This window comes from Chelonia mydas, chromosome 10, assembly GCF_015237465.2.
Source record: "Chelonia mydas isolate rCheMyd1 chromosome 10, rCheMyd1.pri.v2, whole genome shotgun sequence".
Lineage (NCBI taxonomy): Eukaryota > Metazoa > Chordata > Testudines > Cheloniidae > Chelonia > Chelonia mydas.
The window spans coordinates 50,818,636-50,831,707 of NC_051250.2; the positions used below are offsets into that span (position 1 = coordinate 50,818,636).

Genomic DNA, 13,072 nt, shown 5'->3' on the forward strand with positions numbered 1-13,072 from the left:
TTCCCTGCTGTGGCAGCCCCCTAGCTGGGGCTGGAAAGGAGGGGGTCTCTCCCCTGCCACAGCAGCTGCTGAGGCTGGGAGGGAGGGCCGTCTCTTCCCAGCAGCCACAGCCCTGGAGCTGGGGAAAGTTGCCTCTTTCTCTGGCCACTGCAGCCCTGCATGTCCCAAATTCCACCCATCCCCTCTTCTCACCCCACTTCCCCCTCCCACCTACCTCCTATTCCCCCTGAGGCCACCACCTCACCTTACGTGTGCATCTTCTCCAGGGTCCAGGCACCTAATTAGTGGAGCCATGCCTGCGCGGCTCCACTAATTCGGTGGGTGGCCCTTCATTCTCTTGTGTACGGCCGCCCAGACACACACCTTAGAGGGAAATATCCACGGACCACCTGAATGTAGCTCGTGGACCACAGTTCGAGAACCTCTGGTCTAAGGCCAGTTTTAGACAAGAGATAAAGATAGTGCTGGCCATTTCAGTGTAATCTTTCAGTATATTACAATATGTTGTAGCAAAACCACATACAGTGGTACTGTGCTCTGCATGTGTTATTGTAACAGTCTGATTGGTGCGCACTGCCCTCCACATGTTCTATTATTGCATATAAAATCCTGTATAAAATCCTCCTCTGATTTAGACAAATATATCATTGCTGTAGAAGGCTTTTGAAAAGAGAGTTTAAGGGCACTTTTTGTAAATCAGTGCCTTCTCAGCTTAGACAGTTGTGTAAACAAGCTTGTGTTAATGTTAAACTTACATTACTATTTACAGTAACGTAAACTGAAGCATAAATTGTCAGTGTACATTATGTAAATGTTAAAAGCTTGGTTTGCGCACACTTTCATAGAACTTATGGTTTAAATAAAGTACACTAACAGATCACATGTTAAGTATAGTAAGTGACGTTTGTCAGGAGTGAGATGTGCCTTAGCAGAAAAGGTGAACGTATGACAGAGAGGGGCTAGTTATCTACTCAGAATTCATGATCCTTCTATGACAGAATAGGCATATTTCCTTGTGAATAAAAAGTTTATCCATCCCCTTGGGCCCTGAGATCTGGATACATCATCATACATGTTAGCCAAGCAAAATATACCACAATGAGGAAGGCTCTCAGCAGGGTCATTATCAGCTAGTCAGGATTTACCATCTCCTTTGTGCCAGCACAGGGAATTTTCCAGTATGAAGGACCAGTGGTGCCAGACTATCACCATCAAGGTAAACTCCTTGCCTGGGTGAAATGGGAGTACTTGTGAAATGTATAAAATACTCTTTTTATAAACAAAGCCTATATGCATATAGATAGGCTTAATTGCAAACTTGGTGGAACCTCAAAATGTCAATCTCTCTTCACATATATTGAATTTCTGCAATTGGTCCTATTTAATGCAGTACCAGTTTTCTCACTGCTCTTTCAAGCATCAATTTTTCCCGTGGTTCGTTGTCCGGAATCATGTCTGCACTTCTCTCTGCTTTCAGCATTATTGAAGGACATTTTTCCTGGACTGTCTTCAGACCAGCCTGAGTTATGTTCCGGCAGAAATCCACATGGAGGGTTTGTAAAGAGCCCCCATAGAGGATCACAGCTTCCAGAGTCTGGTCAGTGATCCGCACACAGTTTTCCAGTTTGAGTATCTTGAGGTTTGGGCAGCTTTTGAGAAGCAACAACAGGTAATCATCTGTGACGTGGCCACATCCAGAAAGGGTCAGGGACAGCAAGTTTGGGCACCTGAAAACATGGTCATTGTATGTGAGACAGAAGAATAATGTGTATAATCTGTAAAAGCAATTTCCACTTAGCGATTCCCAAAATCAAGTTCTGAAAAGCAATGCAAAGCAAGCTCTTCCAGCAATGGTCTGGGAATCAAGACATTTGGATTATAAATCCTGACTCTACCACTGACTTGCTGTGCGACCTCACAGAAGTCACTTGACTTCTCTCTGCCTCAGCCTATCTATTGAGGTCAACAGCAACCTCTGAACCCTGCTTTTAGTGCCCTGGCACATTAGGGAATTCCAGCATCCGGTCCTGGCCAGAGATTTTAATGGATACCTGCACTGAAAGGACTTTGGTTGTCTGATATAGAAAGAGTGAAGGAGCCTGCTTGGCCCATCCTGCGTGCTGGGGGATAAGTATTGTGACTGCAACTCAGAGAGAGAAATCGTCATCCCTCAGAATTAAGGAGCAGGGATAAATAAGGTATTAACTTGGGGCCAATTGATTGGATTTGATCAAAACTGCTTGCTTTTACTTAATATGTACACATCGGTTCTCCCCCCCCCCTCCCCCCCCGCCACAATATTGAACCACCTGCAAATATTAACACACACACACACCCTGCAAAGGGAGGAAGGGAGCACAGAGTAGTTTTGCTTTTAAACTACTGCATAACAGATAAAAATCAAGGTCTAATAAATAGATGTGTGGAATCCACTCTCCTAATAAGCTTCCTTTAAACCCTGCCCAGAGGCAAATGCAGAATCTTATGAGGACACTTGTGCCAAATGCTAACCAAAAGGATCAGTGTCACTTTTTTCCTGTTTCCCTTCTACTAGCTCGAGACTGACTTGTGCTAAATGTATGTAAAAACTGGCAGGACTGGCAGCTTCAGGATCAGAAGTTGGTGGGATATCTGGCCTCTTTGCAGAATACAACCCTTCCATCCAAAGTGCCTGTCTTTCTGACAGCTTCCTCGGGGAAGCAATTTTAAAAGCACTGGTTTTACTATCTAATTTATTCAACTAAATTGGCTTTGAGATGGAGCTCCTGTAGGATTGTTTGCCTGGAATCTGACTACAGAAATGTTTAATGCTGCTTTATAGTCTAGTGACTGGTGAGACCTTTATTCAGGAGTTTGTCTGCCAGAGCTGGAATAGGCTGCCTACACTCAGCTGAGTGAGCCTTTCAGAACAAAGCTTCATGCCTTCAGACTATGAAGGGATTTTAGAGGCCACGAACAATTGCTCAGTAAAAGGGGAACTGGTCATTAACTGTAGGGCAAAACCAGTTTAGCTTGTTGTGTTTTTAATCTTGAGCATGTTTGCTAATGCCAGGTATCCCCCACCATGCCTGTCTGCTCCCCTGTTGTGGGGAGATAACAAAGTGTGGTCATGTTAGCAAAGAGAAGGTTCCTTGGGAATTTCACTTTGCTTTGTTTTCTGCCCATGAGAATGAAGCAGGAGAGGTGCTCTGGAGGAAAGCATGAGGGCTGCATGCAGTTCAGTTCCTGCCCCAAAAAACTTTACTGAGGAAGTCAAGGATGCAGCCACCTCTGATTGGTTTGAATACAGATTACTTGTCATTGGAGGTAAAATACCTGAGAGACAGGAAATGCAGAGTTAAGACTGAACATGTCAATTTAATGTATTTTACACTGTCCCCATTTTTCGTGTTCAGTGTGCCTGAGATCTTTGTATTAACATAACTGCATTATAGAAGTTATGAGCAGCAGGAAGAGGGAACAAGTTTGTAGTTTTGGCAGCTAGGGAATCTAAAATAATCAGCATTGAAATAGTTAATGGTTGTACATGCTGTCATTGTTAGGTTTCAGAGTTAACTCGTTGAGATTAATCTGGTGGTTGAAAGCTATTGTTTCAGGGATAGCATGGCTTTGGCTAAAACATTTTATAGATACACCACAATAAAAGCTTAGAATGTGATAGGCAATTCTGCAGCCCGTGTGGATGCTGTTGGAATCTCTGGAATTGAAGAATTCACACCTGCACCGTTTCCCGCTCCCATTCTCAACAATCATTTTGCTAATTAAAACCAAATTAACTGGAAACTTTTCTTTAAAACTGGTTCTGTCACAGTCACTTTTGTGAAACCAGTGCAGCCTTAGATACACATGGCTTGAAGAGAACCGCCTTTTCCAACTCTACCTGCCTCTATCTTTTTTTTTTCCTCTCCGCAATCTGAGCCTGTACCTTCATCCATTTGATTCCCTATTGCTCTGATCATCTTTTGCAGCTGGCCTACAGGTGTTTACATACCATACAAATTCAGAGCTAGTGCAAGCTAAAAGGCCACAAATATAAAAGTATTTCTAGCTCTCGCATTCTTTCTTGTCCCATCGGATACCTAGAACTGCAGGCTCTGCATCATAAACACACAGCTCAGAGTGCAGGTGGTGGAAATCTTAGTTTTTAATTCCAGATTAATCTAGGAGCAGCTAAATTGTGTGAAGAAATGGCTGTGCCTCTGCATCCTTGCTGTTTGGACTGGTGTCAGCTTTTGTCTTTGTCATTTACTTTAGCTAGCACAGCTGGCTTGCACTGATGTCTGCTTTTCCTCACTGTGCTGTCCCCTTGGCTATATGACCCCAAAGTAGTTTACATAAAGCTCAGAAATATATTTATAATCATTAAACCTCAGCATAGATAACATGAGCATTCACAATTTACAGAGAGAGAGAGAGTTAGGCTGCTCTAACACAGAATAAAATGATGTAAACCTTAGATCCATTCTACCTTCACATGTGTCTGCCTGGCACTTGTGAGGAAAAGTGGAATTTGAGTTTACCAACATGTTTAGGGAGATGCCAGTTTTATTCATAAAAAAGAATCTCCCTCTCTTAGGGATTAGAGCTCTTGCTCCATTTCTGAGGCTATTTTTGTCCTGCACAGAATGGTGCTATTAAATAGTTTGTTAGCCACACTTTTTTAGCCTGCATTGTCACTAATACCCTGGGAATATCACATGCATTTGTCAAGCAAGTAAGGGCTGAGGGAAGCCCAGTAAAATTCAACAGAAAAATGCACTACATTTTCGCTAAAACTAAATAAATGGTGCTCCAAAGCCAAAATATTTGGTATTTAGTGTTCTGTTCCAGAAAGGATGTGTAAACAGTTAAAAGCTTCAATGCTTTCAATTTAATGAGCTTAAGCTTTACATTAGATGTAAAATTTCACACTCCAAGAACATACCTGTTGCAAACTTGTATTAAAAAATCATTGACCGTATTTTCATGCTTGTGACAGATGTCTTTCTGGAATGTGTTTTTCATCCAGTCCTCAATGTTACACACCTTGACTCTGCTTGAATGCCAGCAGATGGACAGGTACCTTAAAGTCGGTCCCAAGAGAAAATTATCCTTCTTTAGTTCCACAGGAGAATGGAAATTCAGCACAGGCCACAGAAAAGGATCCTGAAACACTTCTAGTAATTTCTGACATGTCTGGGCTAAACTCTTTCTACTGTTTTTGTCCAGGAAAGAAAATAGGTGCAAAAGGCACTCCCGGTTAAGCTGGGTTATATGCATAGCCCGTGCGGAGTCGTGCTCTTAGGAAAGAGGACAGTATATTCTGGCAGAGTGGACTAACAGCAATACTGAAGGGGCCTGACCGGCCTCAGAATCACCACTGGGCTGTTGAACATATATGGTTGTGGAATGGTGTTTATTTTTGGCCAACAACTGGCGCAGGAGTTTAAAAAAAAAAAAAAAAAGCAGCTCAGAGTCCCACGTGCAGCAGCCTGTTGCTCCATTTCTTGTCCAGGGGAATGGAATGGCCAAGCAGAAAAGAAGCAATTGAGTTAAATCAAATGTTTCCTTAAAAGGAATTATTTTCCTTTTAGTCAATCCTGATGTTTAGCAAAGGGCTTGAGGCAGATGAAATTGAATTGAGCTTAGTTTACCAGCGTGAGTGATGATACTGAAGATGCATAAACTCCTTTCCCTAGTGGCACCTTGAAATTGTCTCTGTCATGAGAAACAGGATCTTTCAAGACTTAGGCTATGGATTTCAATCTGTTCTTATGCCTTGTCTACCTGTGAACTGCTGTAGTAGTCCACCCCAGGTTAAGTTGGTGTGTGCATTTTTCACATCCATGAGTGATTTACCATAGGCCAGGCCTCAAACACTTATTGTGCCTCATGCAGTGGCTTTTTGTTGTGTGTACATTAAAGACGAGGAAGGGGCAACTTGAGTGTGTCAGTGACCTCTTCACAAAGACTTGCTAATTTCTATTGTAAAGATTTGTATATAATTCCTGTTTCACGGGGGGGGGGGGGGGGTGCATTACTTTCAGTATAAATGTATATGCCCAGATCAAAAGTCATTCAGAGGCCATAGACATATCTAAAGCAGTTTTAGAAAAATGCTTTTGTGATCAGCTATTTTTCAGAAGGTAAAGAAAAATATGCTGATTCCATTGCCCCTGCACAGGATTCTAAAAAGCAGTTTTACTCACACACTGAGAACCTGAGGCAGGATAGGAAGTTTTTCACATTCTAAAGAGAGCTTTTAATGGTACATTCCATAAAAACATTTTATGATTTTGAGTTGTAACTTGCATTCACCCCATTAATGCTCCAACACAAGATTTAGCACAGTCAATGGTCCTCACTGAAACTTACACATTAGATTTTAATAGTAAACAATTACATCTATGGCACTACAGTACTAGAGGATATTCTAAAGCACAATGGAGTTTTCAAGGTGCTGATTACCTCATTCGTAAGACACAGACACACCAGTAGTGAAACAGCATTAGGCAGACTTTTGAACACCACAAGTGTCACGCTTTCTATCCATTCAGCAAGTCTTACAAATGGCCTTCTGCTTTAAACCCATTTCACATGACATCATTGATCACTGGGAAAAGCACCATCTGCATGTACTCCTTGTAGGAGCGCACCATACTATATGGGACCATGCAATCTGCTGAAGCAGGCGTGACCAACTGTGAATTCCACTAGTTTTACATAAACTGCATTTCCAGTTGTAGATGCAACTTTAAACAATGAACACCCCCACCCCCCAAGGACAATCTTTTTCTTTTGGTGTAGAATACTGGCCAAGTTTTTGAACTGCAAAAAACATTTGCTTGCAGAAGGCAAATCAGACCAGCAGTGACTAATAGAAAAGAAACAGATTGGGCTTAAAATGACATTTCCCCCCAATCTGCTCAAAGAAAGTAGATAAATATAGGATATACATGTAAGATTAAAAATTTAATACTAAGCCAGGTACAGTATAGGTTACTGGTTCAGTTGCTTGGTTTTGTTTTGTTTTTGACACTGACTAGAATACAGTGGATAAGGAAAATTCTCCACCAGGAAGAGAAATACTTGTGTTGCCACAACAAATTGTTTATACTGTCCATCTGTGTTTGCAGTGGGAGTAAGCTACATTAGGAAAGGATTTACAGTGTACTTGTCCCATAGACACATATGGCTAAGTTGTATCAGAAACTGCTTCAAGAACAAACTATGACAACTACATGGTGTTCTGAGGGCCATGTCCTAAACAGAATAAGACATATGCCATTGGCTAAGACAATTCACTTATGATACATGAGAAATTGTATTGAGAGGAAAAAAGTGTAAGAGACAAAGTTGATGACTTAAGAGAAACAATTGCCTTTAAAATGAAGGGAATAACGTTGATGAAGTTTACGAACTTAAGTTCCTAAAAATACAGAAAGGCACATTTACATCACTGAGTGGCTGAACAATATGCACTAAATTCACTGAGAGTTGAACAAAATGTCCAGATCATTACATGATTAACACATATATTAAACAAACAAATTCTAGTGCAATCTAAGTAACATACAGCACTGGCTCAGGTGCCAGTGGCCCAAGGTTTAATCCCCAGAATTGCCATCAGTTAATGAATTCTGCCAATTACCTTTTTATTTTGTTTAAATGTGGTAACAGCTGCTGGTTCTGATCAGAAGATAAGGTCTAAAAACAGTAGTTAACAAGCTGATGGCTACAGTTTGAAGCAATGAATAATTATTTATTGTTCAACAACAAAATAAAGACATCCTGGTATATCTGCCACTTAACAAGTGATAGTCACTACTAGGTTTAGGTAAGTGTATAGTTTACATATTTTCATACATAATTTAGCAATATTGAACATTTCTGCAGTTTTATACAAAGCCAATTTCTTTTTAAATGACAGTGGTAAAAGCCATCTGAGAAGGACCAAACAGGTAATTAAAACTTTTTTTTGCAATTGTCAGGAGCACAGTGCTTAGTCAACTAATACTGAAATGCATACTATATCTACCTGCTGACTAATGTGGCCTTTCAAGGAGATGCAACCAGGGGAAGGCAGATGTTTTTACTCAGTTAAATAAAACACACCTGTTTGTAAACTCATGGGCCTATATCACTAGTAAGAGGGGTCTGGTGGGATAGCTGACTTGGCAGGCAGGGAGCTCCAGCCTTCCCACAGGCTTTTGAGATGATGGGAGTGTGGTGAAAGGCAGTAGGCAAACAGAGGAGGAGGGAAAGCTGAGTTCAGTATCATTCAATTTATACTGGGCTCCTCTCTCTCAGCAGTACCAGAACAGCTGAAATTCCAGCTGCTAACACTGAATTCCTCTTCCATTAAGCTGATAAGAGGCTTAATATAAACAGATGGCTTACATTTCAACATCAGAAATAATATCTTGCCTCTTCTTTTGGGAAAGAGACCATGAGAAATGTTGAACTACTAATTAAATACTGCAGTTAGTGAGGGTATATGCTCACCTAAAGGGGCAGTGTTAGCTCCACAATTTGCATGAGCTGTAATATCGCTGCATACAGATTTGAATACATCTTCCCTACCACTTTGAGCCTGAGTCTGGATTAGGTAGAACTACTTGCCATGCAAAGTTTATCTCCAAACCCATAACAAACCTGTCTTTCACTCCTAAATGGAGCTGGAAGGGGATGTGGGCAAATGGGGGTTATATTGAGACAAAAACCTCTCCTCTCTGAAGCCCCCACATTGAACTCTCATTTTAGGATATAAAAAGGGACAGTGGCCCAATCCCATGGAGCCTGCTAGCTTCAAAAGCAAGTGCTTGCTATCAAACTTTGGGATAAATGCTAAAAATTGAGATATCACCCTAGCAATTCCATTTCAGTTTAAAAAAAGTAAATTAAAATCCCAAGACACATATATGATTAGGGTAATAATTTAAATGTCTCTTTTGTAGGGGAAAAAGTACAAATGAGAAACACTTGAATTTGCAGTACAAATACAACTGAATCAACTATTTATTTACAAGGAGTCCTGAAAGACAGCAGCCTTGATACACACTGATAGCAGCAATTACCCAGTCTACTTAATGATATCGCATCTCTTCTGCAGGCAAAGAGTGATTGTTCAGAGGTCACTGTTAAGTTTCTTGCACTGGGGCAAACAGTATGTGCAAGCAATTCCTTGATTTAAAAGTGATTCAATCTTATCTACAAAACAGCTGTGAGAGCAGCATGAAATTCTATTGCTCTTCGTAATCAGGAACACATTTCTCTTGCTTATAAAGAGGATACAAAAACTTCTCTGATGTAAATGTGCCTTTAGAAAGTGAGAACTGAAAACATTAATATCAAATAGCTAAGTAGTTCATGAAACTATATATATAAAAATTGAGTTATCACAGCTAAAGCAACAAATCAAAATATCTGCTGAGGTTTTCTGGTAGAACTAAAAAAAAAAAAGTTAGTTTGTGTCCAAGTTCAATAAGTCAACTGCTACCTTTGACACAACAAAACTAAAACCCACACGAGGAAGTTGGAAAGTGCACAATGAAAATAATAGTCTTGGATCAAGTATTTATGGAGAATTGGAAATGTTTTGTCCGATGGACTTGATAAGTGAGGATTAAAAGGAGGTATTAAAGTTTATCAGATCCAGATTTGGCCTGCCGGTCCACATAGAAGAGGATGTAGGCCTTTGCCTTTACCACGGTCTCCTCGTCGGTCAGAGTTACAGTACTGTCATTGAAATGGAACCAGCGACCTTCATGAGTTGCATAGGCTGTGTAATGTCCAGAGCCAACACTGAAAGCAAAGAGAGACACCAAGTGGGATCAACAAAAGGAAATTTACCACCTCATTCTCTGCTGAACAGGACAACAGGGCAAGCGCTAATTGACTATATTCTATCACAAGGCTTCACCCAGGTTAGCAGGGGGGAAACTGGACAGCCTCCATAATTGTTAGCTTAAGCCCAAAGGTGTTTAAGAAAGATATTCCATGCAATAGCATCTTTAGTAGTGTCAAGATTTGATACCAACCACATGCAGACAATTGCCTCCTTTTTGGGACTTCATAAAAGTATCTATCAAAGTGTTAGCATAATCCAACCCCGTCAGACAAGCAAAACCCCAGTGAACTTCAATGCAAGTTTTGCGTCTGTAAGATCAGGTTCAGTATTAAGATAAAAGTAATCATCAGCCTACAAACAGAAATAAAATTTGAATTTTACCACGTTCTGTCATTTAATTTTATATTCAGAATTCCTTCCAACTAGTTCTAGCAGAATCCTGTTTGAGGTACATGATTTCAAAGCAAGCGCACAAGGAAAGTGTCATCACAATGAACATAGGCTGGAAGCTAACTGAAGTTTTTAATACAGATCCCATGTCTCGAATCCTTGAACATATAATTAAGAACCAGAAAACAGCCAAGTTTCATTACCCATGCTGCCTCAAGACAAGGCCATCTCACGCTTGCATGACTAACAGCTGTATCTTATATATCATCATAGTTCACACCTGTCTAATTCCATTCCAATCATGTCCAGTTTACACTGGATGTCCATTACAACTACATTTTGTTTTCTCTGAGCTTTGAAGCAGCTGCCAGGGGCATTCTGTGGTAGTCCTAATGAAGACTCCGTTTGAAAGTCATACCGTTTGATTTAGTACTACTTCAGATTCAGACCACTCATCTTCGGCAGAAAGCAACAAGGGCAACCTGCTAGAGTGAACGTTTTCAAATACATGTTTGCTGAAAACACCCTCAATTCAACTGAGATAGAAAAGTGAGTTCCAGTGACAACAGCAAGAATTCCCACTATTAGAAAACAGTGTAGTTTCTTCTAAAAAATTGTCCCACCATCCCTCAATCTTGGGACTTGATTACACAATATCCTGGAGGAAGAAAGTCCTCATGTCACTACTCCTGACTCTCAAAGGATCCATCAAGGGCTGCAAAATATCTTTTATTCAAAATACAACTACTGTCCAACTTCACAGCATCCCAGTTGGCTCTCAGTTTGAAGCTTCACTCCTGGGAGAGAGGACCACTGCTGTCAGTCTGCCAGTCTAAAGTCTACATTGTTCTAGATGAGCACTTTCCCTTCGCATAAATCTGCATGTGCTTTTAAGCTGAACAAACAAAGAAGAAACACTGACATTTAATTGTAAGTGGCTACATGAAATGTCAGTTTTTATGGCCATAGGACCTTTCACTCAGTTTAAATACTTTCCAGAATGACTTTACTTTCCAATTTGAAAGTAGCAAAGGCACTGGGCTCATTTTCAATAAGTGTCAGATTTCCACCTATTACTCAGGGGACAAGAGTGGAGATTCCCAGCAGGCGACCTCCGATATTTTGAACAATTAACATTTTTGGTAAAAGTCCCCATCGGAATATAAAGCTGCTTTTTATTTCCATGTTAGCATAGCGGCTACCAGAACCAACATGCACATTAGGGGTGAAGTCCTGACCCCAAATGAAGTCAAAAGGAGTTTGGCCGCTGCCTTCAATAAGGCCAGTACTTCACCCCAGGTACTCACTCAGCATACTTACCCTGAACCATGATGTACAACAACAGCTGCAAGATCATATAGACAGCTTTCTGGGCCACTGTTCTCCGGCTGCAGTTCAAAGTAGAGAAAACAGCTTTTAAGAAGTCAACTGGCACCTTCTATGTTCCATAACATACAATAAAACAGAATAAATTTCCAGTGTATATATCAGTAAGAGTCTCTGTACCTCTAACAAGTAGCATTTCATGTCTAGGTCCCGGAGGGGAAATTCTACATATGTATCAACCTTGTTTCTCAGATATTCTGTCCAGTGAAATCGTTTCAAGTGTAAGCATAGCACCTATGGTATTAAACATGAAAGACAGAGTTCATTAGGTTAAGTCTTTGATTATGGTTACATATGTTTATTGGTCAAGTTATTAATTTCCTTTAAAGTTTCACCACACACTGATATTTGCACTAACCTTTGGTAGTTTCTGAATCCAGAATTTTTTGGTGGATTTCTGTTTCTTTTTACATTTGTGGCACATATAGAGCTCTGTCTCATCAAGTTCTTCCAAGTCTGTAAAACTGCGAAGACAATCTAAAAGGAAGAAAATTCAGAAGCACTAACAAGAGGCCAAAGGATACGAAAAGTGTAAAATATTTATTGTAAAACATGCCAAAGTTAGCATTTGGATCAACAGAAAATAGAGTGATGTAGAGCCAGCACTGCTCCTACGGTCACCAACTAGAGAATTCAAAAGGCTTCAGATCTCACCTCTGACTGAAGACAAGACCAACTGCACTTTTGATTAGCTCTGTACAGGTTCATGCAGCTGTGGCAACGTTATGCTAACATTTATTGCATCATGCTAAATTCCTTGACTTTGAGAGCATGGATTTAATGGTAATTCAAGAATAAAGAAATCTGGGTATCAAACAAACTTCCTTCTCACCTATAGGAGGAATTGCTCGTAGACTATCAGACATGGGCACAGGAACTAGAGGTCCAGGGGGTGCTGCAGCACTCCCAGATTTTATGTAAGGCTCTGCTCCTAGCCCTGCACGCTGGGTCCCAGCCGCCAGCCCCACGCCTCCACTACTGGCCCCGCACCAGGCTCCTGGCCCCGTACTTGGGGTTCCCAACCACCAGCCCCGCGCCTCCGCTTTTGGCTCCGCACTCAGGGGTCCCGGCCATGGGTCCTGGCTGCCAGCCCCACGCCCACCCCCAACTGTAACCCCAGCCTCAGACTCCTTACTCCTGTCTGGGGATGGAGGGGGGCGGACAGGCGTAAGGGAAATGGCTTTCAGCACCCCCTCGCCCCCCTATTAAAAATGTTCCAGCGCCACTGTTGTCAGCAGAAACTGAATAGCCTTCCCATCAAACTATTAAGTTAGGAAAAAGTTGATCTATATCACAGATACTTTGTCTTTGGGGACTGGGTGGGTAGAGAAAGAAGAATGCCCTCCCCCTGTTAAACATTTTACAAGCTACACAGGTTTGTACTCCTTAAATGAAGGTCCAAGGATGGGATTATTGGTTCATCCGTATTTATACACAATTTTTAAATGGGCAGAACAGGCAACATCC

The 13,072-nt window shown here is 41.2% G+C and overlaps 2 protein-coding genes across 5 annotated transcripts in view; both read right to left on the reverse strand.

Annotated features, from left to right (window-relative positions):
• Positions 1-273: 273 nt before the first annotated feature.
• Positions 274-6,742, reverse strand: FBXL22 (F-box and leucine rich repeat protein 22). The gene is made up of 2 exons (XM_007070016.4): positions 4,925-6,742; positions 274-1,727 (listed from the first exon to the last, which is right to left on the reverse strand). The coding sequence occupies exons 1-2, from the start codon at positions 5,257-5,259 to the stop codon at positions 1,382-1,384; spliced, it is 681 nt and encodes a 226-aa protein (XP_007070078.1). The 5' UTR covers positions 5,260-6,742; the 3' UTR covers positions 274-1,381.
• Positions 6,743-6,997: 255 nt separating this feature from the next.
• The window catches only part of USP3 (ubiquitin specific peptidase 3), a 60,848-nt gene continuing 54,773 nt past the window's right edge, over positions 6,998-13,072 (reverse strand). For all 4 annotated transcript variants that reach the window (XM_037909841.2, XM_037909840.2, XM_027832157.3 and 1 more), the window contains 4 exons: positions 11,964-12,082; positions 11,726-11,839; positions 11,540-11,607; positions 6,998-9,783 (listed from right to left, as the gene is read on the reverse strand). In XM_037909841.2, the coding sequence (XP_037765769.1) occupies positions 9,618-9,783; positions 11,540-11,607; positions 11,726-11,839; positions 11,964-12,082 (467 nt within the window). In that variant the 3' untranslated portion in view covers positions 6,998-9,617. The remainder of the gene's footprint in view (positions 9,784-11,539; positions 11,608-11,725; positions 11,840-11,963; positions 12,083-13,072) is intronic.